General features: G+C 35.6%; 1 protein-coding gene across 1 annotated transcript in view; it reads left to right on the top strand.

Annotated features, from left to right (window-relative positions):
• Positions 1 to 3,122: 3,122 nt before the first annotated feature.
• Positions 3,123 to 24,251, top strand: part of LOC136043072 (U3 small nucleolar RNA-associated protein 14 homolog A-like) — a 47,471-nt gene continuing 26,342 nt past the window's right edge. The window contains exon 1 of the mRNA XM_065727994.1: positions 3,123 to 3,300. Within this exon, the coding sequence (XP_065584066.1) occupies positions 3,164 to 3,300 (137 nt within the window). The 5' untranslated portion in view covers positions 3,123 to 3,163. The remainder of the gene's footprint in view (positions 3,301 to 24,251) is intronic.

Here is a 24,251-nt window from a genome sequence, read left to right as displayed (position 1 = left end):
CAAGTGGTTTTAGAGAAGTGAGGTTGGCGGGGCACTCACCCCATTCGTAACTTTTAGGGGTACAAACTAAAAATAAATAGTCTAAAATATAGTATTATTTTGTAGTTTATTACTTTGTAGTTTACCTTTATTAAAATGATGTAGTGATTGTAGTTGGCAGTAAACTTTAATACTTATATAATAATACATAATGCTTACTGTAAGCATAAGCAAATTGAAGAGGCCAGAAACACCACTGCTTTCACACGAAGGATAGCCCATGCCCATTAACTGTCCGGATGTGGACCCCTCTTGCCCACCAATAAAAACACCACAGCTACTGCCCTGTTTTCCACTGTAAATATAATAGAAGATATTTCATTTGTCCTTTCCCAATCATAGTTGTTGCTTGTGAAAAATAAACAAATTGTATAATTTACATTTTTTTTCCCAGAACTTTGGGGACTTGACATCCCCAGAGGCGTGACTATTTTGAATAAAATGGCGCTATAAAATCTCCACCATTTTTAACGGAAAGTTAAAACTGGTTGGAAAGTAGGCTGGTTGCCCTTCGTTCATTGTTTAACATCCGTCTCAACATGTCTATTCCAATAAATAACCATTGGAATAGCTATTCAAAAATTTTGATCGGATATCTTTGGAGGGAGGGCACCTAAAAGAAGGACGATAGGGGAATTGGTTGCTCCCCAGCGCCTTTTTAAATCCTCCTTAAACTGATCTGAATGTTTAAACTTAATGCCCTCAACCACTCTTGGGATATTGCAAATACGCCTTGTTGATGAAGCCGTCCTGGCTGAGTGGTTGGCGTGCTCGCGTAGGACTACTGTGCCCAAGGGGCATGGGTTCAGTCCCAATTGTACCAAGCCATTTAGTTTGGGATGGGGGTCAGTGGCGTGACTCTGTAAGCTCAGCCAGAGTCGACCCGTCTTATTTACTTTACTTTTTGTTGATAAACTAGAGGCGTATGTTATCTTTTTATTTAGTTTAACATGCGCCGCAATCCCCGAACTTTTACCTTAATACCTTTTGAACCATACCTAAAATCAAACATCCTCTGTTTTCCTTATAATAAATCTGGCATATAGAAAAGGGCAAATTGTATAAATTAAGATTTGTACCCTGGGACTGTAGGGGGATTGCATCCCTGGAGGCTAGATCTTTTGGCTGATTAGAATAAGTCACTTCTTAGAAATTTTTATCAATGATAAGTGAAGGAGGCATGTAAATGAACAGTGTTCTCAGATCAGAGTTGCCCTCTGATAGCCATTCAACATCCCCCTCAATATTTTCATTGATAATTTCAATTTATTGTCCTCTGTTTTTCATTCGATATTGATGATACGCCCTTCTGACAACTACCAAGCACATAATGCGTTTTATTGTGTCCTGCACCCCTCTCCAAAGTCATGAGGGGGGGAGGTTTTATCATCCCCATAGACATGGTTATTTCAGCATAAGACTATTTTGAACAACAAGTCTATTGTAAAATTTTAATCAAATCCTTTTGGAGGGAGGGCAACTGAAATGGGCAGAAGAGGGGCTGTCAGTCCTACCAACAATTTTCAACATCTTTCTTAACATGTCCATAAGGTTTTAACTTAACATCTTCAGACGTTCCTAAAATATTGCATTTCATCCTTTTGAAAAAAATGGATACACATAGTGCCTTTTGACTTAGTATAACATTCTCCTCGACATTTTCCAAAGTTTCACCTTAATAAATTTGGCCCTTTTGGATACACCTAGAATCATAAATTTCCCCTGCATTAATGGTATGTATTGCATGCAAACAACAGGTAAATGGCACTACATTAGAATCCTTGCTCCGGGGCTATGGGGGGGGGCTTAGCTCCGTGGAAGTATATCTATTGGACGTTTTCAAAATTTCAATCAGTGTTTAGAAGAAAGAGATATAAATGGGGTAAGGCTGGCTGCCCTACAAACTCTCTTTATCATTTTCTCAACATACCTTGAAAGTTTCAACTTAATACCCGCAGTGGTTCTTTAGATAATGCTGATGTTCCCTTTTCACAGACAGCAAGCTCATTGTGTTTTGATGGTATTAAAAATCCCTTTCAACATTTCCTTGAAGTCTCAACTTAATATTCCAGGCTTATTTGAAGACCAATGATCAAACGGGCTCTCTTTTCCGAAATAGATCCTTATATATTAAAAATGTTCAACTTCTGATTGGATACATTTGGGGTAAAAGGGCTTGGGCGGTCTTCCGATTACTCTTGACTCCTAAAAAGGGTACTGGAACTTTCGATTTTCACCTGATTTTATTCCCTCCAAAGTTTTTATATGACCACCCCTTCTACAAAAAACATTCTGACAATGGACAACTTGCATAACTTACAGACTTTACACCAGGGTCTGCGGAGTTTTTTTCAACCTAGGAGGTATCTTTATTTGATTTTTGCACTTTTTGTACAAAATAGCAATCTTAAAGTTTTTATGAAATGTATTCGGGGGAAAAGTGCAGAGGTTGCCTTCCAATTTCTTTTGGCTCTTAAAAAAGGAACCAGAAATTCTGATTTTCAATCGAATGAGCCTTCTCCAAAGTTTATACGACCACCCCTTCCGTTGAAACCTTATGCGCTAAGAAAAGACAACTGGCATAACATAAAGCCCTTGCCCCAGGATCTTTTTAAGTTTTTTTCAACCCCAGAGACATAGTTATTTAAATTTTGAATAATTTTGAACAAAATGGCTATCTGAAAATTGTGATCAAATTCATTTGTGGAATAATGGGCGTGGGGGCTGTTAGCCCTCTGATCGCTTCCAAATTTTGAAAAAGACACTAGAAATTCTGATTTCCTATACGTCGAGAATTGTCCGAGACGAGAATGGTTACAGAAGCCCTAATAGGGATTGGAAATTTCGGTTATATCTCTCCCGAATAAGGAGGGGCGAATCCCTATTACGCACGAAATGCGAGATGGCCACTGTGGAAACAAAAAGGCATCTGGTAGAAAAATATCCAGCTAGGACTAGACACCAGCTTGAGAACAAAAAAAAACATGCTTGTTTCCGCTTTACCATTCCTTTTAATTCTCTCTTTAGGGGTCAATTTTTGCTCGCTCCGAAAATTACTATATAGCAGCCTTACATTGCAAATATTTTCTAGAGGAAGAAATTATCTGGCAGAAACTTTAATGCAATGGACATGCAAACAGAAGGTGTGGAGTTCCTTGAAGATAACTTTGAAGAAGAAAGTGAAAATGAAGATGATGATAACAGACATTCCAAACTACTGTCAGCTATTGCAAACATTGGTAAAGAGAAAAGCAAATCAAAGTAAGTTATAGAGTCTAGGCCTATAATCAAGCTGCTATGAAGCAGGCTGAGGCTTGTAGGCCTTGGTCAAACTTTCTTTTTGCAAAAATAAATTGATCAGATGCTATCATAGAGTTAGAGGTAATGTTAGTGCAAGATTTCTCTGTAAATCAAAAGTAAGCTATAGGAGAGAATTTAGGTTGGAAATTATTGTCAGCAGGCTAGAAATTAGGCCTATAGCACTAGATATGAATTAGCCCAAAGGATATTCTTTTCTGGGTTTTATTTTTTTGGTTGGCTTGTTAAGCTAAAATAACCTCTTCCTATCTATGTCACCTAGCCTATTATAGACTGCCTCCACATTGTAGTATAATGTTGACATTAATCTAATAATGAGTCATAGGTAACAAGCTTAAGATTGCTTGTATAAGACATCAACCCTAGGTGATGGAATATCATTGCCAAGCATAGAATACCAGGTGGTGACTAAGATAGCCTATGCCTACCTGATAGAGACACAATGCCTCCATTCAACTGATGGTCCCAGGAACTTCTTACATTCTGGTTCCAAGCCAATTTTTGCACTTTTTTTGCCTTGAAAAGATTTATTATTCATTAGCCTAGGGGACACCAGAGTAGAGGGGCTCTTTTGAAGGAAACATTGAGAACCTAAAGAACAGTAGGATTTCTTCTGATAGGGCCTATTATGCTATATCTAACATTTACAATTGTATTTTTGACAATTCATCCTCCCCTCCACCTAATGGTCCCACTCATAGCCTCAGGTAAATACAAGATCTTGAGTAATAGAACTTTTATGTTAGGCTATCATATAAAGCAAGTTTTGGGTAGTTAGGTTACATAAACATTCTTTCTTAGTTTTTCATCCATCAGCTAGGGTAAGACGACCGGTACTCGGTCACTTTGTTCACTCTTCACACTTTTTGACATTCAATCTACTATAACTACTTTATTATACCACCTAGAAATTTGATTTTTCTACAGTTACAATTGTCTCTGTTTTTTGAACAAGTAGGTCATTAATTTGAATAGTTTTGCTTATACAGCGCTACATATTTTTGAATTTAGCAAAAGCTATCAGTTCAGCTAATACTCGTCATATAGTTTCTCCTATTGACAAAGATATTACGCAATAATACAGTATCTAAGTCAGAGCCTTGCTATTTCTTGGTCACTTCCAAAAAACCCGTTTAGACATTCTTTGCTGAGATCTATGACTCAGGCCCTTTGTCTCGTTATTAGACATTTTAATGTTTTGAAATTTGTTATTTCAAATTGGATTTTCAGAGCGAAAATAGTGGATCCAGGATTTTCTTTGGGGGGATGGGGCACATAATAGGTGCTTTGATAAACTTGCGAACAAAGAAATACCTGCAATTAAAAGGGAATCTTGACAATTATGCGTCATACATAGGCCTAGGTAGTGGAAATGGTCTAAAGTGGTAAGGAGTTTGGCCTTTATTTTAATACAACCGGTTATATTTAATACATTATTTAATACAAACCGTTCAAACTGCTCAATGCATCAGCTCTTTGTCTCAATACATATTAATTTTTAAAAGGTTAATTATTTTTGGATAAATTTGAGAAATATGTTATTTTAAATTGGATTTTTAGAGAAAAAATAGTGGATTCAGGAAATTTTTTTTGGGGCGGGGGGGCGCATAATAGGCTGCTTGGATAAACAAAGAAAGGTACTACCCAAAGAAATACCCTCAATTTAAAGGGAGCCTCAACAATTGTGAGTTGTGGTAGGCAGTGGAAATGGTCGTAAATTTAATCTAAAATCGGGTGAGGGATAAAGTTCAAATAAATCTGTTGAAAGTAAGATGGTATAAAAATGTTGATACGAAAAATTAGTGACAAAGTTATTATGCAATAATACATATTCTCGTCCTGTCAGTCCCCGCTGTTATCTTGGCTATGACTCAGGCTCTTTGTCTCGTTAATATTTAAAATCAGTATTAAAATGCGATTCTTTTGATGTAGCTATTGGTATCAAAATTGCATTTTTTAGAGTTTTGGTTTCTATTGAGCCGGGTCGCTCCTTACTACAGTTCGTTACCGCAAACTGTTTGATTAGACATTTTCATGTCTTGAAATTTGCTATTTAAAATTGGATTTTCCGAGAAAAAATAGTGGATCCAGGATTTTCTTTGGAGGGGGAGGGGGCGCATAATAGGTTGCTTGGATAAACTTGCATACAAAGAAATACCCACAATTTAAAAATAACATCGACAATTATGCGTTGTAGGTAGGTAGTGGAAATGGTCTAAAGTACTAAAGAGTTTCGCCTTTATTTTAATGTTTTAGGATGAAAAGAGGAGGTGATATGTCATATAATGCAGGGCTTTAATTGGATGAAAATAGGCAGTAAAGTGGCCACCATTTCCTCACAAAAATTCAAAACTTAAATTAATAATTTTTGCACTTCTCATACAATTACTTTCTATTATACAAATCCCCTAAAAACAACTAGGTTATGTTGTAAAAGCCACCCCTCTTGGCAAAAAAAAAAGCAACACAAAAAACCAAAACAGACTGCCAAAAAAGTAATGATAGGCCTATCAATTTCTTTTTCTCAGTGCCAAGACTCAAAAACAAAATTTTTTGACAGTAAAAAGAACTAAATATTTTCCTTTTCAGTCCCATTGTGACAGCACAATCCTGAAATATCATTTTGACAGCCTAAAGAAGTTAGGATTTTAGATTTCTCCTCCTTGTTATTATGAAATGAAGATTTTCGCCTTGCAGTTGGCTTTTGCGGTAATAGGAACAGATTCTGTTGATAAACCTAAATTTAATTAAATACTTTTTGGCGGTATGTGACATTAGTAGAATCTAACAAAGACCACAAAAAGTGACTAAAGTTTTGTTTCAAACTTTTTTTCAAAAAGAAACGGTCTTAATATTGAAAAATTTGTGAAAAACTCAACTATTAAAAATCAATTACAAAGAAAATTTACTTTCGTCCTGACCAAAACCAGAGCAAGCAGTCCCAACCACAAATTCAACACCATGTCATGGGGGTGCGCCCCTCGCCCTTATTGGATCCGCCCCTGTTCAGATTGAAAAATCTAGCTGTTATTTGAAGACTGGGCTGCTTTGAGGTGAAGATGCTTACATGAATGAATTTCAGATGCTTAAAACAAAATTAATATATCTTAAAACCATATAACATGTATATGAAAGGGATTGTCCCTCCCTCAACGCCCCGCTCTTTATGGTTAAACTTTGTATGAGAATTCTAGCAAATAAATTTCTCATGAGAAATTTACCCCCTAGAAACTTGCCTCACATGGGAAATTCTCCCCGTGAAAAATTTCACTAGCAGAAAATCTCCCTACTCAAAAAATGTATGTATACTTCCCTATAATAGACAACGTAGGCAAAAAGGCAAATTTTGTAACTTAGACCAATTCCCAGGAGGATCGGGGTATCTTGAAAGGTATAATTGTTTGGCTTTTCAACTATTCTGAACAGAATAATACTTCTATTACTAACAAATTACCGCAGCACCAAGCCGCCTTAGGTCGACACGCCTAAGCTCAGTCCTCTTCCATCCCAATCTATTCAAACCTTCCCTCTTTACACTCTCCCAGAAAATTCCCATTTCATTTAAATATGTCTTTATGAAATCTCCCATCCCACCCGCAGATGACCAGCTTTCTGTTTAGCCCTAGACGGTCGGTCAAAAATAACAATCTTCGGTAATATGTCATCCTTCTTCCGCAAAGCGTGCCCTAGCCATCTTAATCTTTCATTACAGCCATAGAAAGCAGGATAATATTCTCGAAATTTTGATTGGACCATTCTTATAAAAAAAATTCTAGGGTTGGATTTCTTCCAGAATTTTTTTTTTGCATAAGCTACGATTCCACCTCAAAATAGCCTACTCCTTTTGCATACTTATATTTGAAGAAATACCTGTTTTCACTTAAGTTATGACCCTTTTTAAGATCACGAGGGACCCCAATGTGTGGCAAATATTTTCGGGAAATCCCCCTCTCCCCAATGAAAAATTTCTCTCACAGAAATTTTCTCTATTGAAAATTTTATGAAGAACAAAGTCAAAAGTGATTGGAGATCTATGAGTCATGGAAGTAATTTCTGGGTGTAAATACTCCCCCCCCCCCCCGAACAGAAAATAGAATCATTGTTTAAACACTTTCAGAAACGCTTAGGCTTATTAGCCTATTAGGAGCAACCCCCCTATAAGGGAGCAATTTGGAGCAACCCCCCTCACATAATATGCTAATATATGTTCGTTTTAAAATCCAATGTTGGTCCTTACTTCCTTTTGAAAAAATTGTTCTCCGTTCTCTCTTTCAAATTGTAAGTTTGAATTGCAATCACTAAAATTTAATTAATTACTCAGACAACACTAAAATTAAAAAAGATTGTTTTCAGTTGCTAGCCAGCAAAACAAATGAATTTATAATAAGATCTATAACTCAGTAGAATGAACGGGAATGACAACGAGCTATTGTTAATCTGTTTCATTTCAAGAGGTCTACGATCACTTAGATAAACTTGCGAACAAAGAAATACTCGCAATTTAAAGCGAACCTCGACAATTATGCGTCGTAGGTATTGGAAATGGTCTGAAGTGCTAAACGAGTTTCGCCTTTATTTTAATGTTTTAGGATGAACAGAGGAGGTAATATGTCATATAATGCAGATCTTTAATTGGATGAAAATAGGCAGTAAAGTGGCCACCATTTCCTCACAAAAATCCAAAACTAAAATTAATAATTTTTGTACTTCTCATGCATTTACTTTCTATTATACAAATCCCCTAAAAAACAACTAGGCTCTGTTTTAAAAGCCACCACACTTCACACGAAAGCAAACCCAAAAATCCAAAACAGACTGCCAAAAAAGTAATGATAGGCCTATCAATTTCTTTGCCTCAGTGCCATAGCAAGACTCGAAAACAAATTTTTGACAATAAAAAGAAGAAAATATTTTGCTTTTCAGTCCCGTTGTGACAGCACAATCCTGAAATATCATTTTGACAGCCTAAAGAAGTTAGGATTTTAAATTTCTCCTTGTTATTACGAAATGAAGATTTTTGCCTCGCAGTTGGGTTTTGCGGTAATACGCAAAACCCGCAAATTTAATTAAAGACTTTTTGAGGGTATACAACAATAGTGAAATCTAACAGAGACCATACAAAGTGATTAATATCTTGTTTCAAACTTGTTTGCAAAAAGAAACAGTCTTAATATTGACAAATTTATGAAAAACTCAACTATTAAAAATCAATTTCAAAAAAAAAATCACTTTCGTCCAGATCCAAACTAGAGCAAGCAGTTCCAACCACAGATCCAACACCATGGCATGGGGGTTGCACCCCCGTAACCTCCTTGGATCCGCCCCTGTTCAGATTGAAAGATATAGCTCTCATTTGAAGACTGAGCAGCTTTGAGGCGAGGAGGCTTACATGAATAAACTTCAGAAGTTTGACTTTCTCTCAGCTCCATTTTTTAAAACAGTAAAAAAAAACTTTAACGTAAAGAGTGGGGTGTTGAGCAGGGAACAGCCCCTTTCATGTACGGAGTAATTTCTATTCGTTTTAAGTTTTAATGTCGCTCCTTACTTTCAGTTAAAAATAACTTATTTTTTATTTAATTTCTGAACGTTTTTGAATTAATGCATGTTTTGGTTTTGGCTCTCCGCACATGAATAATTAGAACAAATTTGCATATTAATTTTTATTTTTGGCTAAATGATTTTCTCATAGTTTTGATTGGACTATTCTGAGAAGAAAGGAGCGGGGGAGTACACCTAGTTACCCTCCAGTTTTTAGGTTACTTAAAAAGGCAACTAGAACTTTTAATTTTACGAACATTTTTATTAGTAAAAATATTCGTAACTTACGAATTAACTTACGAAACGAGCTTCTATATTCGTATACGTATATGAGGGCGTTCGCCCACTCGTCAATACCTCTCTCTTTACACTAAAGCTTAAATTTTGTCCCAATTCCTTAAGAATGACCCCTGAGTCACAAAGGCCGTAGAATAAATAGTTGATTACTTTAGCGTAAAGAGCAAGGTATTAGGAGAAAGTGAACCCCTCATGTGCGTAATAATTTTACATTTTAAGACATTAATTAATTTTACATTATTTTGAAGTAATTAATTTTACAATTTTACATTTACATTTACAATTTAACATAAACATTTTAAGTTTTAATGCTGGTCCTTACTTTCAGTTGAAACAACTTTTTCATATTTATTTTTTCTTTTTTAATGCAAAAATTCCTTCATGGAAATTTTCTTCCACCATGAAAAATTACTCCAAGGTAAGTTCGCGTGGGAGGGAGCCTAGGTGTCCTCCGATATTTTTGGTCACTTAATTCCGTTAGAATTTAATTTCCGTTAGAATGAGCCCTCTCGCAACATTCTAGGACTTCTGGGTCGATACGATCACCCCTGGGGAAAAAAAAGAAAAAAAAAGAGAAACACGCGTCCGTGATCTGTCTTGTGGCAAAATATACAAAATTCCACATTTTGTAGGTAGGAGCTTGAAACTTCTTCTGTAGGGTTTTCTGATACGCTAAATCTGATGGTTTGATTTTCGTTAAGATTCTATGACTTTTAAGTGGTACTTCCCCCTATTTTCTAAAATAAAGTAAATTTTCTCAAACTCGTAACTTTTGATGGGTAAGTCTAAACTTGATAAAACTTATGTATTTAAAATCAGCATTAAAATGCAATTCTTTTGATGTAACTATTGTTATAAAAATTCAGTTTTTTAGTTTCGGCTACTATTTAGAGACGTATTAAAAATACATTTGTTTTTTAAGGTTTCTTTTTGCAACCCCTCCCCCCAGCAAGCCTTAAATGGTATTAAAGTTAAAATAAACCAACCCAAGTTTTTTTTTAAACTTTTAATAGACTTCTAAATTGCATTTTGAGATCCGATGACAGGTTATGGTTTTAAACCGACAAGACCGGAAAGATAACGAATAAAGTTTGTGCGTAATGTATCAAGAAATAATAAATATTAGGGTGGCATTTCGGGTTTGGTCAAAGCACCTGCTATTGAAAGTTGTGAGAGAATTAATAGTAGATCTGAAAACGCTTTGACTGTGTAATTGTTTTGAATATGGGAAGCAATTAATTTTGGGTTTACTCCCAAAGCAATTAATTTACGTGCACGGAATAGTTCGTACAGTCGAGAAAATACTAGGGAAATTATTGAAGAAAAATTATCGTTAATACAAGAAAGTTAGAGAGATCTGGAGTGCGTGTTGATGGGGGATTTTAATGCGAATACCGGTATGGAGGCTGAGATCTTAGATGTGTTGATCCCAGATTTAGGTGATTTTGTCCCAGTTTGTTGTAGAATACCACGAAGTAACAAGGATGAAAAAACAAAAATAAATATATGGTGAAGAAAGCTCCTGGCGCTTTGTGGGGAACATGATCTGATGATTACTTGCCTTTCGGGACCAACTCCTAGTGTTGTAGATTATGCGCTAATTAAAACGCAATTTGTACCTGAATCAATTAATATGGGAACATTAGCTTTAGTTAGATCTGATCGTAGAGCTATTAAGCTTCAGCTGAAGGTTGGGCAGTTTCAGGACCGCGTCCCACGAGTAAGAAATTTCTACAATGTGGGGTTTAGAAAAGTAGGTTTAGAAAAACGAATTAGAAATTATTTAACAGATAAGATATTGAGGCATTTAAAAGAGAGCTCTTGGAATCGCATGTAAAAAATAAGTTGAAAGCGTTAGAGGACAATGAAAAAGATGCACATGGTGTAATTATGCAGTTAAATGAAATAAATGAGCAGTTGCGTAGAGTCGTGTGGCCTGCCAAAAAAATATAAAAAAGAATGAGCCATATTTTGATTTGAATTGCAAGTTAATTAAATTAAAAAAAACTATTTTTTAGTAACTGAAAGTAAGGAGCCACATTAAAAGTTAAAACGAGCAGAAATTAGTCCGTGAATAACAGGGGCTGTTCCCTTCTCAACGCCCCGCTCTTTACGCTAAAGTTTGACTCTTTCTCTCAATTCTGCTTTATTAAACAGTAAAAAACTTTAGCGTAAAGAGCGGGGCGTTGAGAAGGGAACAAACTAGTTTTTTATATTTAATTTCTGAACATTTTTGAATTAATGCATGTTTGATTTTGGCTCTCCGCACATAAATTATGAAAATGAAATTTGCATATTAATTCTTTTTTTGGCTAAATGGCTTTCTCTTAGTTTTGATCAGACAATTTTGAGAAATAAGGGGTGGGGGAGGAGGCCTAATTACCCTCCAATTTTTTGGCAACTAGAACTTTTAATTTTTATCGAACATTTTTATTAGTAAAAAATATACGTAACTTAAGAATTAACTTGCATAATGAACTTTTATATTCTTATATTTTTATTCCGTATATGAGGGGGTTTATCCCTTCGTTAATACCTCACTCTTTACACTAAAGCTTAAATTTTGTCCCAACTCTTTAAGAATGACCCCTGAATCAGAAAGGCCGTAAAATAAATAGTTGGAATTACTAAAAATACTTTAGCGTAAAGAGCGAGGTATCTAGGAGGAGATGAACCCCTCATATATGTAATAATCTCTGTTCGTTTTAAGTTTTAATGCTATCCCTTACTTTCAGTTGAAAAAACTTCTTCATATTTATTTTTTCATTGATTTTTTATAATAATGCTAGAAAATCCTGCGCCCCCTTCATTGAATTTCTCTTCCCCTGTGACATATTCCTCCAAAGAAAGATCCTCTCGCATATCCCCCTCCCCTCGACCTCCCCCCAACCCAAAATAGTCCCCCTGAAAAACTGTACACTTCCCAATAACCATTACTGTGTATAAACACTGGTCAAAGTTTGTAACTTGCAGCCCCTCTCCTGGGGACTGAGGGGGAGTAAGTCATCCCAAAGACATATTTATTAAGGTTTTCGACTATGCTGATCGAATTGGCTATCTCAAAATTTTGATCCGTTGACTTTGGGGAAAAAATGAGCGTTGGAGAAGGCCTAGTTGCCCTCCAAGTTTTTGACTACTCAAAAAAGCAACTAGAACTTTTAATTTTTTACAAACGTTTTAATTGGTAAAAAATATACGTAACTTGCGAATTAACTTACGTAACAAACTTCTATATTCGTATGTTTTAATTGCGTATATGAGGGGGTTCAACACTCGTCGATACCTCGCTCTTTACACTAAAGCTTAGATTGTGTCCCAATTCCTTAAGAATGACCTCTGAAACACAAAGGCCGTAGAATAAATAGTTGAAATTACTAAAAATACTTTAGCGGAAAGAGTGAGGTATAACGAGGTTTTAATGCTGCTCCTTATAGACATATCTTTGCATGAGCCCCTCAACGAAATACAAAGTGATGAAATAATGCATGCAAAATTCAAAGGTGAAAAGTACAATATATGGAAAACAACCGACATTGCTACAAAGTACCCTTTGCTCTGGGATAAAGCGCAGTTCTACGTTATTGCTTTTCCTACGTCTTATCTTGTTGAAGCGGCATTTAGTCGTGTTTCTCAAATGTTATCAAAAGATCGCAATAGACTTGACATTGTGAAAAGGGGTGATCTTCGACTATCATTAACATCAATATAACCAAATATAAATAAACTCGCCGAGAAGAATCGACCACTGGGATCTCATTGAATATTAAATTAAAAAAAAAAAAAGTTTATTGTAACGGTAAGTAAGGAGCGACATTAAAACTTAAAACGAACAGAAATTACTCCGCATATGAAAGGGCTTTTTCTCCTCAATGCCTCGCTCTTTACGCTGAAGTTTGACCCTTTCTCTTAACTCTACTTTTTAAAACAGTAAGAAACCTTAGCGTAAAGAGCGGGGCGTTGAGGAGGAAAAGTCCCTTTCATATACGGAGTAATTTCTGTTCGTTTTAAGTTTTAATGTCGCTCCTTACTTTCATTTCAAAAAACTTATTTTTTTTTATTTAATTTCTGAAAGTTTTGAATTGATGCATGTCTGAATTTGGCTCTCCATACATAAATTATTAAAATATAATTTGCATATTAATTTTTTTTTTTTGCTAAATGGCTTTCTCTTAGTTTTGATCAGACGATTTTGAGAAATGAGGGATGGGGAAGGAGGCCTAGTTGCCCTCCAATTTTTCGGTTACTTAAAAAGGCAACTAGAACTTTTAATTTTTAACGAACGTTTTTATTTGTAGAACATATACGTAACTTAAAAATTAACTTACGTAACAAACTTTTATATTCTTATATTTTTGATTATATATATGAGGGGATGTGTCCCCTCGTTAATACCTCGCTCTTCACTCTAAATCTTAAGTTTTGTCCCAATTCTTTAAGAATAACCCCTGAATCAGAAAGGCCGTAGAATAAATAGTTGAAATTACTAAAAATAATTTAGCATAAAGAGCGAAGTATTTATCTCCTCCTAAATACCTCGCTCTTTGTGCTAAAGTATTTTTAGAACCCCTAATATGCGTAATAATCTCTGTTCGTTTTAAGTTTTAATGCTTCTCCTTACTTTCAATTGAAAAAAAATTTTCATGTTTATATTTTCATTGTTGTTTTTTTTTAATAGTAATGCTAGAGAATAATGCGCCATTTTCATTGAATCTTTCTTCCCCAATGAAATATTCCTCCAAGGAAAGATCCTCCTATATAGCCCCCTCCCCTGAACCCCACACCCAAACCAAAAAAATTCCCCTGAAAATGTCGGTACACTTCCCAATAACCATTACTGTATGTAAACATTGGTCAAAGTTTGTAACTTGCAGCCCCTCCCCAAAGACGTAGATATGGTAAGTCATCCCCAAAGACATAGTTATTATGGTTTTCGACTATGCGGAACAAAATGGCTATCTCAAAATTTTTATCCGTTGACTTTGGGAGAAAAATGAGCGTGGAAGGGGGCCTAGATTCCCTCCGATTTTTTTTTGGTTACTTAAAAAGTAACCAAAAATGTTTTTTTTTTTAAATAATGCTGTAAAATCCAGCAACTCTTCATGAAAATGCTCTTCCCTGTGGTAAATTCACCCATAGAAACATCCTCTCACGTATCCCACTTCCCCTGACCATAAAATTTTTTATACATTAAACGTTGGATCTCACACGTTTTATACTTTAAACGTCTTTGTGTTGGAGAAATTTTTGGGGGGAGGGGACTGTTTTTCTAACTTGTTTTTCTAAGAAATTTTTGTTTCTAGCTTGTAAAAATGAATAGAAAAATATACATATATATATATTTATATATATATCGGATTTTCTGATTTTCCGATTTCCCGAAAATATTTGTCGCACGTTGGGATCCCTCATGATCTTAAAAAGGATCACAACTTAAGTGAAAACAGATCTTTCTTCAAATATAAGTATGCTACAAGAGTAGCCTATGTTTGAGTTGGAATCGTAGCCTATGCAAAAAAAAATATGGAAGGAATTAACAGCTAGATTTTTTTTTATCAGAATGTTTCAATCCAAAATTTGAGATAGCATCCTGCTTTCTATGGCTGTAATGAGAGAAAGGTTAAGATGGCTAGGGCAGGCTTTGTGGAAAAAGGATGAATTATTACCAAATACAGTCCTTTTTGGCTGGCCGTCTAGGGCTAAACAGAAAGCTGATCATCCGCGGTTGGTGTGGGAGGATTTCATGAAGAAATATGGGGATTCATGGAGAATATGGGGAGGATTATATATATATATATATATATATATATATATATATATATATATATATATATATATATATATATATATATATATATATATATATATATATATATATATATATATATATATATATATATAGCAGGCACGTACGCAAGAAATTTTTTTTCGGGGGGAGGAACCTCGAAACAGCAGATATAAAGTAGCAATTTTTTATTTAGTAATGCAAAAAGCACGTATATCGGAAAATACAGATTAACTTTAATTTGTAGTATTGTAGCGGATGGGGGAAGAAGACTGGAGCCTCAAAAGTACGTTTTAGGCTCAGGTTGTGTTCATAGCGATATAGAATCAGTGATTAATCTATTATATCCCACTGAAAGGGAAATTTTAGGGTTAACAGTGCGATATGGGTGTTGCAGGGGGTAGTTCTCCTAATGCAAAAACGTAGATTTTAATGAAAAATAATAGTTTCCAAAATTGATCCATAAAAGCTGTACTTTATCCTGAAAAGGGGGGATAAACGCCCTAGTATCAAGGATAATTCTATTTTGCCGAGGAAAGCAAACTCTCTTTACAAAAAAACAACAACAGTACAATTGCTAATTACTTCAAAGAGGGTAAAAAGTTGGACAGAAAACGTATTAATAATTGGGCAGTGACTTGACCGGATAATTGCATGCTGTAAAATCCCCCAAAAAAGGCTTCACAAATGTATCTAATTCTTAATAAACCTCCTATTTTTGCCAGAAATCCTAAGAAACCATTGGGAAATTAAAAATTTCACAAAGTTTCAGGCTAAACAAATGAATTTCAATTAACCTAGGAAATGACAACAAGCTACTGTTGTCGTTTCATGTGCAATTATTTGGTTCCTTGTTGGGTTTAAAATATTCAATAGCATATCACCCGCGAGGCGATTAGTTATCTGATTGTTTCGTACTTAGACAGGAAGATGATTCACAACAGTGCATTTTAATGTCAAAACATCCCAGCTCTCATTGAACCGTCAGATAAATAAATAGGGTAATTAACTTGAGTGAAAACAGATCTTTCTTCAAATATAAGTAGGCTATTTTTGAGGTGGATTCGTAGCCTATGCAAAAAGAATTCTGGAAGGAATCCACAACTAGAATTTTTTTTATCTGAATAGTCCAATAAAAATTTTGAGATAGCATCCTGCTTTCTATGGCTCTAATGAGAGAAAGGTTAAGATGGCTAGGGCACGCTTTGCGGATGAAGGATGACAGATTACCGACGATTGTCCTTTTTGACCGGCGGTCTAGGGCTAAGCAGAAAGCTGGTCATCCACGGTTGGGGTGGGAGGATTTCATAAAGAAAGCTTTAAATGAAAGGGGAATTTTCTGGGAGAGTGTAAAGAGGGAAGTTTTGAATATATTGAATTGGAAGAGGACTGAGCTTAGCCGTGTTGGCCTCAGAGGGCTTGGTGCTGCAGTAATTTGTTAGTAGTAGAAGTATTTTTTTGTTCAGAATAGTTGAAAGGCCGAACAATTATACCTTTCGAGATACCACGATCCTTCTGGGAATAGGTCTAAGTTATTAAATTTGCCCGTCGCTTACGTAGCCTATTACAGGGAAGTATACATACATTTTTTGAATGCGGGAGTATTTTCTGCAAGTGAAATTTTTTACGAGGAGAATTTCCCATGGCAGGTAAGTTACTAGGGGGTAAATTTCTCATGACAAATTTTACACCAGGGGAATTTGCTAGAATTCTTACACGAAGTTTTGCCGTAACACCACGATCCTCCTGGGAATATGTCTAAGTCATACATTTTGTCTGTTGCTTACGTAGTCTTTTATAGGGAAGTATACATACATTTTATGAGTGGGGGAGATTTTCTGCTAGTAAAATTTTTCACGGGGAGAATTTCCAATGAGAGGGAAGTTTCTAGGGGGTGAAATTTTCAGGAGAAATTTAACACCAAGGGAATTTGCTAGAATTCTTATACGAAGTTTTACCGTAAAAAGCAGGGCGATGAGGGAGGGACAATCCCTTTCATATACAGAATATTTTCTGTTCTTTTTAAGTTGGAAGATATACTATCAACCATAAGTTGTCGAGCCAGCTCTTACTAGGTTTTATTTCTCGTTTAAATCTCTTTAATTGCATCTTCAAGATAGATCATTGGCAGGTGGTGAGAACTCCTTGATGTGGCTGAATTAGCGCATTGGATGTTTCCTAAATTTGTGAAGATACATTTGTTATATGGTTTTAAGATATATTAAATAAAAAAACATTTTTTTTTACTGAAAGTAAGGAGCGACATTAAAACTTAAAACGAACAGAAATTACTCCATATATGAAAGGGTTCTCTCTTCAATATCCCGCTCTTTACGCTAAAGTTTGACGCTTTCTCTCCACTCCATTTTTTAAAACATTAAAAAACTTTAGCGTAAAGAGCGGGGTGTTGAAGAGAGAACAGCCCCTTTCATATACGGAGTAATTTCTGTCCGTTTTAAGTTTTAATGTCGCTCCTTACTTTTGGTTAAAAAAACTTGTTTTTTATTTATTTAATTTCTGAACGTTTTTGAATTAAAGCATGTTTTGATTTTGGCTCTCCACACTGGAATAATTAAAACGAAATTTGCCTATATTTTTTTTTTTGGCTAAATGTTTTTCTCATAGTTTTGATCGGATAATTTTAGAGAAAAAGGAGCAGAGGAGGCCTAGTTACCCTCCAATTTGCGGCTACTTAAAAAGGCAACTAGAACTTTTAATTATTTACGAACGTTTTTGTAACTTACGTAACGAACTTCTATATTCTTATGTCTTTACTACTTATATGAGGGGGTTCGCCCCCTCGTGAATACCTCGCTCTTCATACTAAAGCTTATATTGTGTCCCAATTCCTTAAGAATGGCCCCTGAATCACAAAGACCGTAGAATAAATAGTTGAAAATACTAAAAATACTTTAGCGTAAAGAGCGGGGTATTAGAAGGAAGTGAACCCCTCATATGCGTAATAATTTCTGTTCGTTTTAAGTTTTAATGCTCCTCATTACTTTCAGTTGAAAAGTTTTTCATATTTTTTAAACGCTGGAAAATTCTGCGCCCCCTTCATGGAAATTCTCTTCCCCCATGGAAACTTTTCCCCACAATCGCTCAACCTCCCCCAACCAAAAAATTCACCTGAAAGCATCAATACACTTCCCAAAAACCATTACTACATGTAAACACTGGTCAAAGTTTGTAACTTACAGTCCCTCCCACGGGGACTATGGGGGAGTAAGTCGTCCTCAAAGACATAGTTATTAGGTTTTTCGACTAAGTTGGATAAAATGGCTATCTCAGAATTTTGATGCGGTGAATTTAGGAAAAAAATGAGCGTGGGAGGAGGCCTAGGTGCCCTCCATTTTTTTGGTCACTTAAAAAAGGCCCTAGAACTTTTAATTTCCGTCAGAATGAGTCCTCTGGCGACATTCTCGGACCACTGGGTCGATACGATCACCCCTGGAAAAAATACGGCAAAAAAAAAAACGAAATTCAACATTTTTGTAGATAGTAGCTTGAAACTTCTACTATAGGGTTCTCTGATACGTTGAATCTGATGGTGTGATTTTTGTTAAGATTCTATCACTCTTAAGGGGTGTTTTCCCCTATTTTCTAAAATAAGGCAAATTTTCTCAGTCTCGTAACTTTTGATGGGTATAACTAAATTTGATGAAACTTATATATTTAAAATCAGCATTAAAATTCGATTATTTCGTTGTAACTACTGCTATATAAAATTCCGTTTTTAAGAGTTTCGGTTATTATTGAGCCGGGTCGCTCCTTACTACAATTTGTTACCATAAACTGTTTGATTAAATTTGTTTTAAGCATTTGAAATTCACTCATGTGAGCGTCTTCACCTCAAAGCAGCCCAGTCTTCAAATGACAGCTAAATCTTTCATTCAGAAAAGGGGCGGATCCAAGGAGGGCACGGGAGCACCCCTCCCATGACATGATGTTGTATTTTTGGTTGGGACAGCTTGCTCTGGTTTGGGCCTGGACGAAAGTAATTTTTCTTTGTAATTGATTTTTAATAGTTGAGTTTTTCATAAATTTTTCAATATTAAGACTGTTTTTTTTTGTAAACCAGTTTGAAAGAAGATTTTAGTCACTTTGTGCAGTCTTTGTTAAGTTTTACTAATGTCGCATACCGCCAAAAATTATTTAATTAAATTTAGGTTTATCAACGGAATCTGTCCGTATTACTGCAAAAGCCAACTGCAAGGCGAAGATCTTCATTTTGTAGTAACAAGGAGGAGAAATTAAAATCATAACTTCTTTTTACTGTCAAAAATTTGTTTTTGAGTCTGTCTTGCTATGGCACTAAGGCAAAGAAATTGATAGGCCTATCATTACTTTTTTGGTAGTCTGTTTTGGTTTTTTGGGTTTGCTTGTTTTGCAAAGAGGGATGGCTTTTACAACACAGCCTAGTAGTTTTTTTTAGCGAATTTGTATAATAGAAAATAAATGCATGAGAAGCGCAAAATTTATAAATTTAAGTTTTTGTGAGAAATGATGGCCACTTTACTGCCTATTTTCATCTAATCAAAGCTCCGCATTATACAACATATCACCTCCTCTGTTCATCTTAAAACATTAAAATAAAGGCCAAACTCTTTAATACTTTAGACTATTTCCTCTACCCTACAACGCATAATTGTTGAGGTTCCCTTTATTTTGCGGGCATTTTTTTGTTTGCAAGTTTATCTAAGCAACCCATTATGCCCTCCCCCAAAGAAAATCCTGGATCCACTATTTTCTCTCTGAAAATCGAATTTAAAATAACAAATTTCAAGACATTAAAATGTCTAATAACCAGACAAAGAGCCTGAGTCATAGATCTCAGCAAAGAATATCTAAACAGGTTTTTCGGAAGTGACTCAGAAAAAGCAAGTCTCTGACTTGAGAGACCGAGTATCGGGTGCTCGAGAGACCGAGTATTGGGCATGTTGCAATCCAATCAAAGATTCTGCCCGGGATTTAGTCTGTGACCGACAACCGGTGGGTTTACCCTATGGTTAAAACCCAGGAAAATTTTGTACCTTATTTGCATATTTTATGTCACATTCCACTCTTGCATAGCTGATTAATGCTATGTTGACAAAGGAAATGCAAAGGCAATCTAGCTGACTATATGCAATTAGCTCATGCATCCAAAGCATGAAATAGGCAGCATTTCATTGTTTTCCCATGAGAATTGTTTGTACCTTTGAGTGATTAAACAAAAAACAGGTTTTTTCAACTGAAGGTAAGGATCAACATTGAACAGAAATTATTACAATATAGAGAAGATAGCCCCTCCACAGTTCCTCACTCTTCATGCTAACATTATTTAAAATGTTCAGGAGTTATCTTATTATAATTTAACAAACATTGTGTTTCACTTTTTGTTTGTAAAGGATTGGGATACAAAATAATGCTTTAGCATAAAGAGCAAAGTATTTAAGAGGAGTCACCCCCCACATCCCACCACTGAAAATTTGCCACCCGAAAAAGGTCTGTTTACATCCCAATAGCAAATGCTATTTGTAAGCAATAGGGAATAGACTTTTCATTTTTGAATTAAATGAAACAAAACAAGGTTTTTAACTGAAAGTAAGGAATGACACTAAAATTTAAAACAAACAGAAATTATTCCATATATGAAAGGTGATGTTCCCTTCTCAATGCCTTGCTCTTTACACTTGAGTTTGACTCTTTGTTATGACTCTACTCTTTAAACAATAAAAACTTTATAAAGAGTTAGGTGTGAGGAGGGGACAACCCTTTTTGATATATGGAAATATTTCTGTTTGTTTTTAATTTTAATGCTGTTCCTCACTTTCAGTTAAAAAAAACTTGTTTTTTGTATTTAATTTCTGATTGTTTTTCAACTTATGCATGTTCAAATTTGGAAAATTAAAACCAAATTTGCAAATTAATTTTGGAATATTTATTCCTTATATGGAGGGCTGCCCCCTCCTCATTACCTTACTGTTTATGCTAAAACTTTTAGTATTTTTAGAAAAATTTCCTATTCTAATTTAAAAGCCCTGGTTTTTCAGTAAATGCTCTAAAAAAATTAGGACACACAGTCAAATTTTTCAGCCTAAAGGGCAAAGTATTAACAAGGGAGACACATTTCATATATGGAGGGGCCAACCCTCCCCACACAGAAATCTCCTTTGGTGAAATTTCCTGTCAAATTCCCTCCAGACAGTTCCTTACTTGCTGAGAATCCCCCTCCCTGTAAAAGTGCTTGCAGACAATTCAGCCTGAAAAGTTCTCCTTAGCATTCTTTCATTTAAATAAGACTTTAATCTCTAATTGGTTTTTTAATCATTCCAGAAATGCCCCCTTCTGTGAAAATTATTTCCTGGAAATCAAAACACACAGAAAATAGCCTCTGGATAATTCTGCCCAAACATCTCTACATGAAAAATTGGCAGAAACCATAATGCTTATGGGCTGGAACTGGTGTTTACAATAATTCAATGTTTGTTATTATAGTATTCAATGCTGCTACTACTACTACTCACAACTCATTGCAGCTAAAAACTGCCTGAGACCTTTGAAAAATGTTGGCTATCTAATGTTGCACATTAGAGGGGGGGGGTAAAGTATAGTGGGTCTCCATGCAAAATGTGTTAGGCACAATTATTCTGCATGTTATAAAGTAAGAATATGTTTCTGACTTCAATTGTCCAAATACTCCCCCCCCCTCATGTGCAAATATATAGCCCAAATTGTATATTTCCCATCTATTGTTACTTGTCTTTGTCTTGTCTTGTGCCAAGCTAAAAGGAACTAACAAAGACACAGGTTTGTTCTCAAATTTTACACAGTGTACCTGAGTGAGTGGCACATAATACACAAGTACCAAGAATCCTTCCCCCTACAGAAAAAAAGAAAACTCAAATAAAGTTTTCAAATTTGGAAAGCCTTGTTTCCATGGGGACTGGTGTTTTTTAGGGGAATTTTCTGCAGGGGAGGGGGGGAATGCCTAAAACTGTGAGGAAGATACTCCCTCTGCAATATCTTGCACTTCATGCTAAAGTTATTTAGAATTTTCAAAAAGCATCTCATTCCAATTTAATGGACCTTGTGTTTCACTTGTTGTTTGTAAAGGATTGGGATACAAAGTCATACTTTAGTATAAAGAGCAAAGTATTTAGGAGGGGGCATTCTTTATATCCCACCACTGAAAATTCCCCCAGAGAAAATTTGCCTCTCCAAAAAATGTCTGTTTACTTCCCAATAATGAGTGCTATGCATAAGCAATAAGCAATAGACTTTTCTTTTTTGAATTAAATAAAAAACAAGTTTTTTTAAATGAAGGTAAGGAGCAATACTAAAACTTAAGCAGACAGAAATTATTCTGTATATGATAGGGGTTGTTTTCTCCTCAATGTCTTGCTCTTTACACTATAGCTTGACTCTTTGTCACAACTTCTTTTTTAAAACAATGAAAACTTTAGCATAAAGAGCAAGGTATTGAGGAGGGGACAGCCCCTTTTATATACAGAATAATTTCTGTTCATTTTCAGTTTTAATGTCACTCCTTACTATCAGTACAAAAACTTGTTTTTTTAATTTAATTTCTCAACACTTTTCAACTAATGCTGGTTCAAATTTGGCTCACCATACAGGAAAATTTAAAACAAAATTTTTGCCCCCTCCTTATTACCTTGTTTTTTGTGTTAAAGCTGTTAGCACTTTTAAAAAGCTTCCTATTCTAATCAAGTGGCCCTTGGGTCTCAGTAAATGCTCTTTAAGAATTATTCCATCTGTCTTCCGCCATTTCAGATTTTAAACTCTTTAGTTTAGTATTCAACTGGTCTTGAAAACCCTCTCCCAATCTTCTAGGACCATTATTTCAATGCAATGCCCCTGAAAAAAAAAACAATAAATAAACAGCCATCTGTGGTCTGTCTTCTGGCAAAATAGCAAAATTCCACGTTTTTATGGCACTTGATATTTACCAAGTGACATATAGCAATTGCAAGTTCTGTTGGTCTGTCTGTCCTGGTTTTGCTGGTTTAGGAACTTCCAGATAAGCTAGGACAATGAAATTTGGCAGGCATATCAGGGACCAGACTTGATTAAGTTAGAAATAGTCGTTATCCCAATTTGACCATCTGGGGGGGGGGGTTAATTCAGAAAAATTAGAAAAAATGAAGTATTTTTAACTTAATGAACAGATGATTGGATGTTAATGAAATTCGATAGTTAGATTAATATTGTGTCTCAGAGCTCTTATCTTAAATCTCGATTGGATCCAATGACATTGGGGGGAGGGGGGTTGGGGGGAACCTAAAATCTTGGAAAATGCTCAGAGTGGAGGGATCAGGATGAAGATTGGTGGGAAAAATAAGCAGAAGTCCTAGATACATGACTGACATAACTGGAACGGATCCGCTCTCTTTGGGGGAGTTGGGGGGAGGCTTAATTCTGAAAAATTAAAAAATGAGGTATTTTTAACTTACAAAAGAGTGATCAGATCTTAATGAAATTCCATATTTAGAAGAACCTCCTAATTCAGATCTCTTATTTTAAATCCTGACTGGATCCAGTGTCATCATGGGGAGTTGGGGGGGGGGAGGAATCTTGGAAAATGCTTAAAGCAGACAGATCAGGATAAAACTTGGCGGGAAGAATAAGCACAAGTCCAAGATGTGTGACTGACATAACAAGACGGGATCTGCTCTCTTTGGGGGAGTTGGGGGGAGTAATTGGGAAAAATTAGAAAAAACAAGGTGTTTGTAACTTACAAACAGGTGATCAGATTTTAATGAAATTTAATATTTGGAAGGATCTTGTGCTTTAGAGCTCTCATTTTAAATCCCGACTGGTGACGTAGGGGGGGGGGAGTTGGAGGGGGAAACCGGAAATCTTGGAAAACGTGAACATTAAGGTATCCTTTTCTTACAAATGGCTGATCAGATCTTAATGAAACTTGTTATATAGAAATATCTTATGTCTCAGATATAATTAGAATGGATCCACTCTTTGGGGGAGTTCAGGGGGATTTCCAGTGCTTTGGCGAGTTCGGTGCTTCTGGACATGCTAGGACATTGAAAATTGGTAGGCATGTCAGGGACCTGCAAAAATTGACTTGATAACACTCGTTTCCCTGCTTCGACCATCTGGGGGGGCTGGGGGGCTGGAGGAAAAATTGAAAAAAATTTGAGGTATTTTTAACTTATGAATGGGTGATCAGATCTTAATGAAATTTGATATTTAGAAGGACCTTGTGTCTCAGAGCTCTTATTTTGAATCCTGACGTATCTGGTGATATTGGGGGAGT

Source organism: Artemia franciscana, unplaced genomic scaffold, assembly GCF_032884065.1.
Source record: "Artemia franciscana unplaced genomic scaffold, ASM3288406v1 Scaffold_289, whole genome shotgun sequence".
NCBI classification, from domain to species: Eukaryota; Metazoa; Arthropoda; class Branchiopoda; order Anostraca; family Artemiidae; genus Artemia; species Artemia franciscana.
This window is presented reverse-complemented; position numbering and strand designations above follow the sequence as displayed.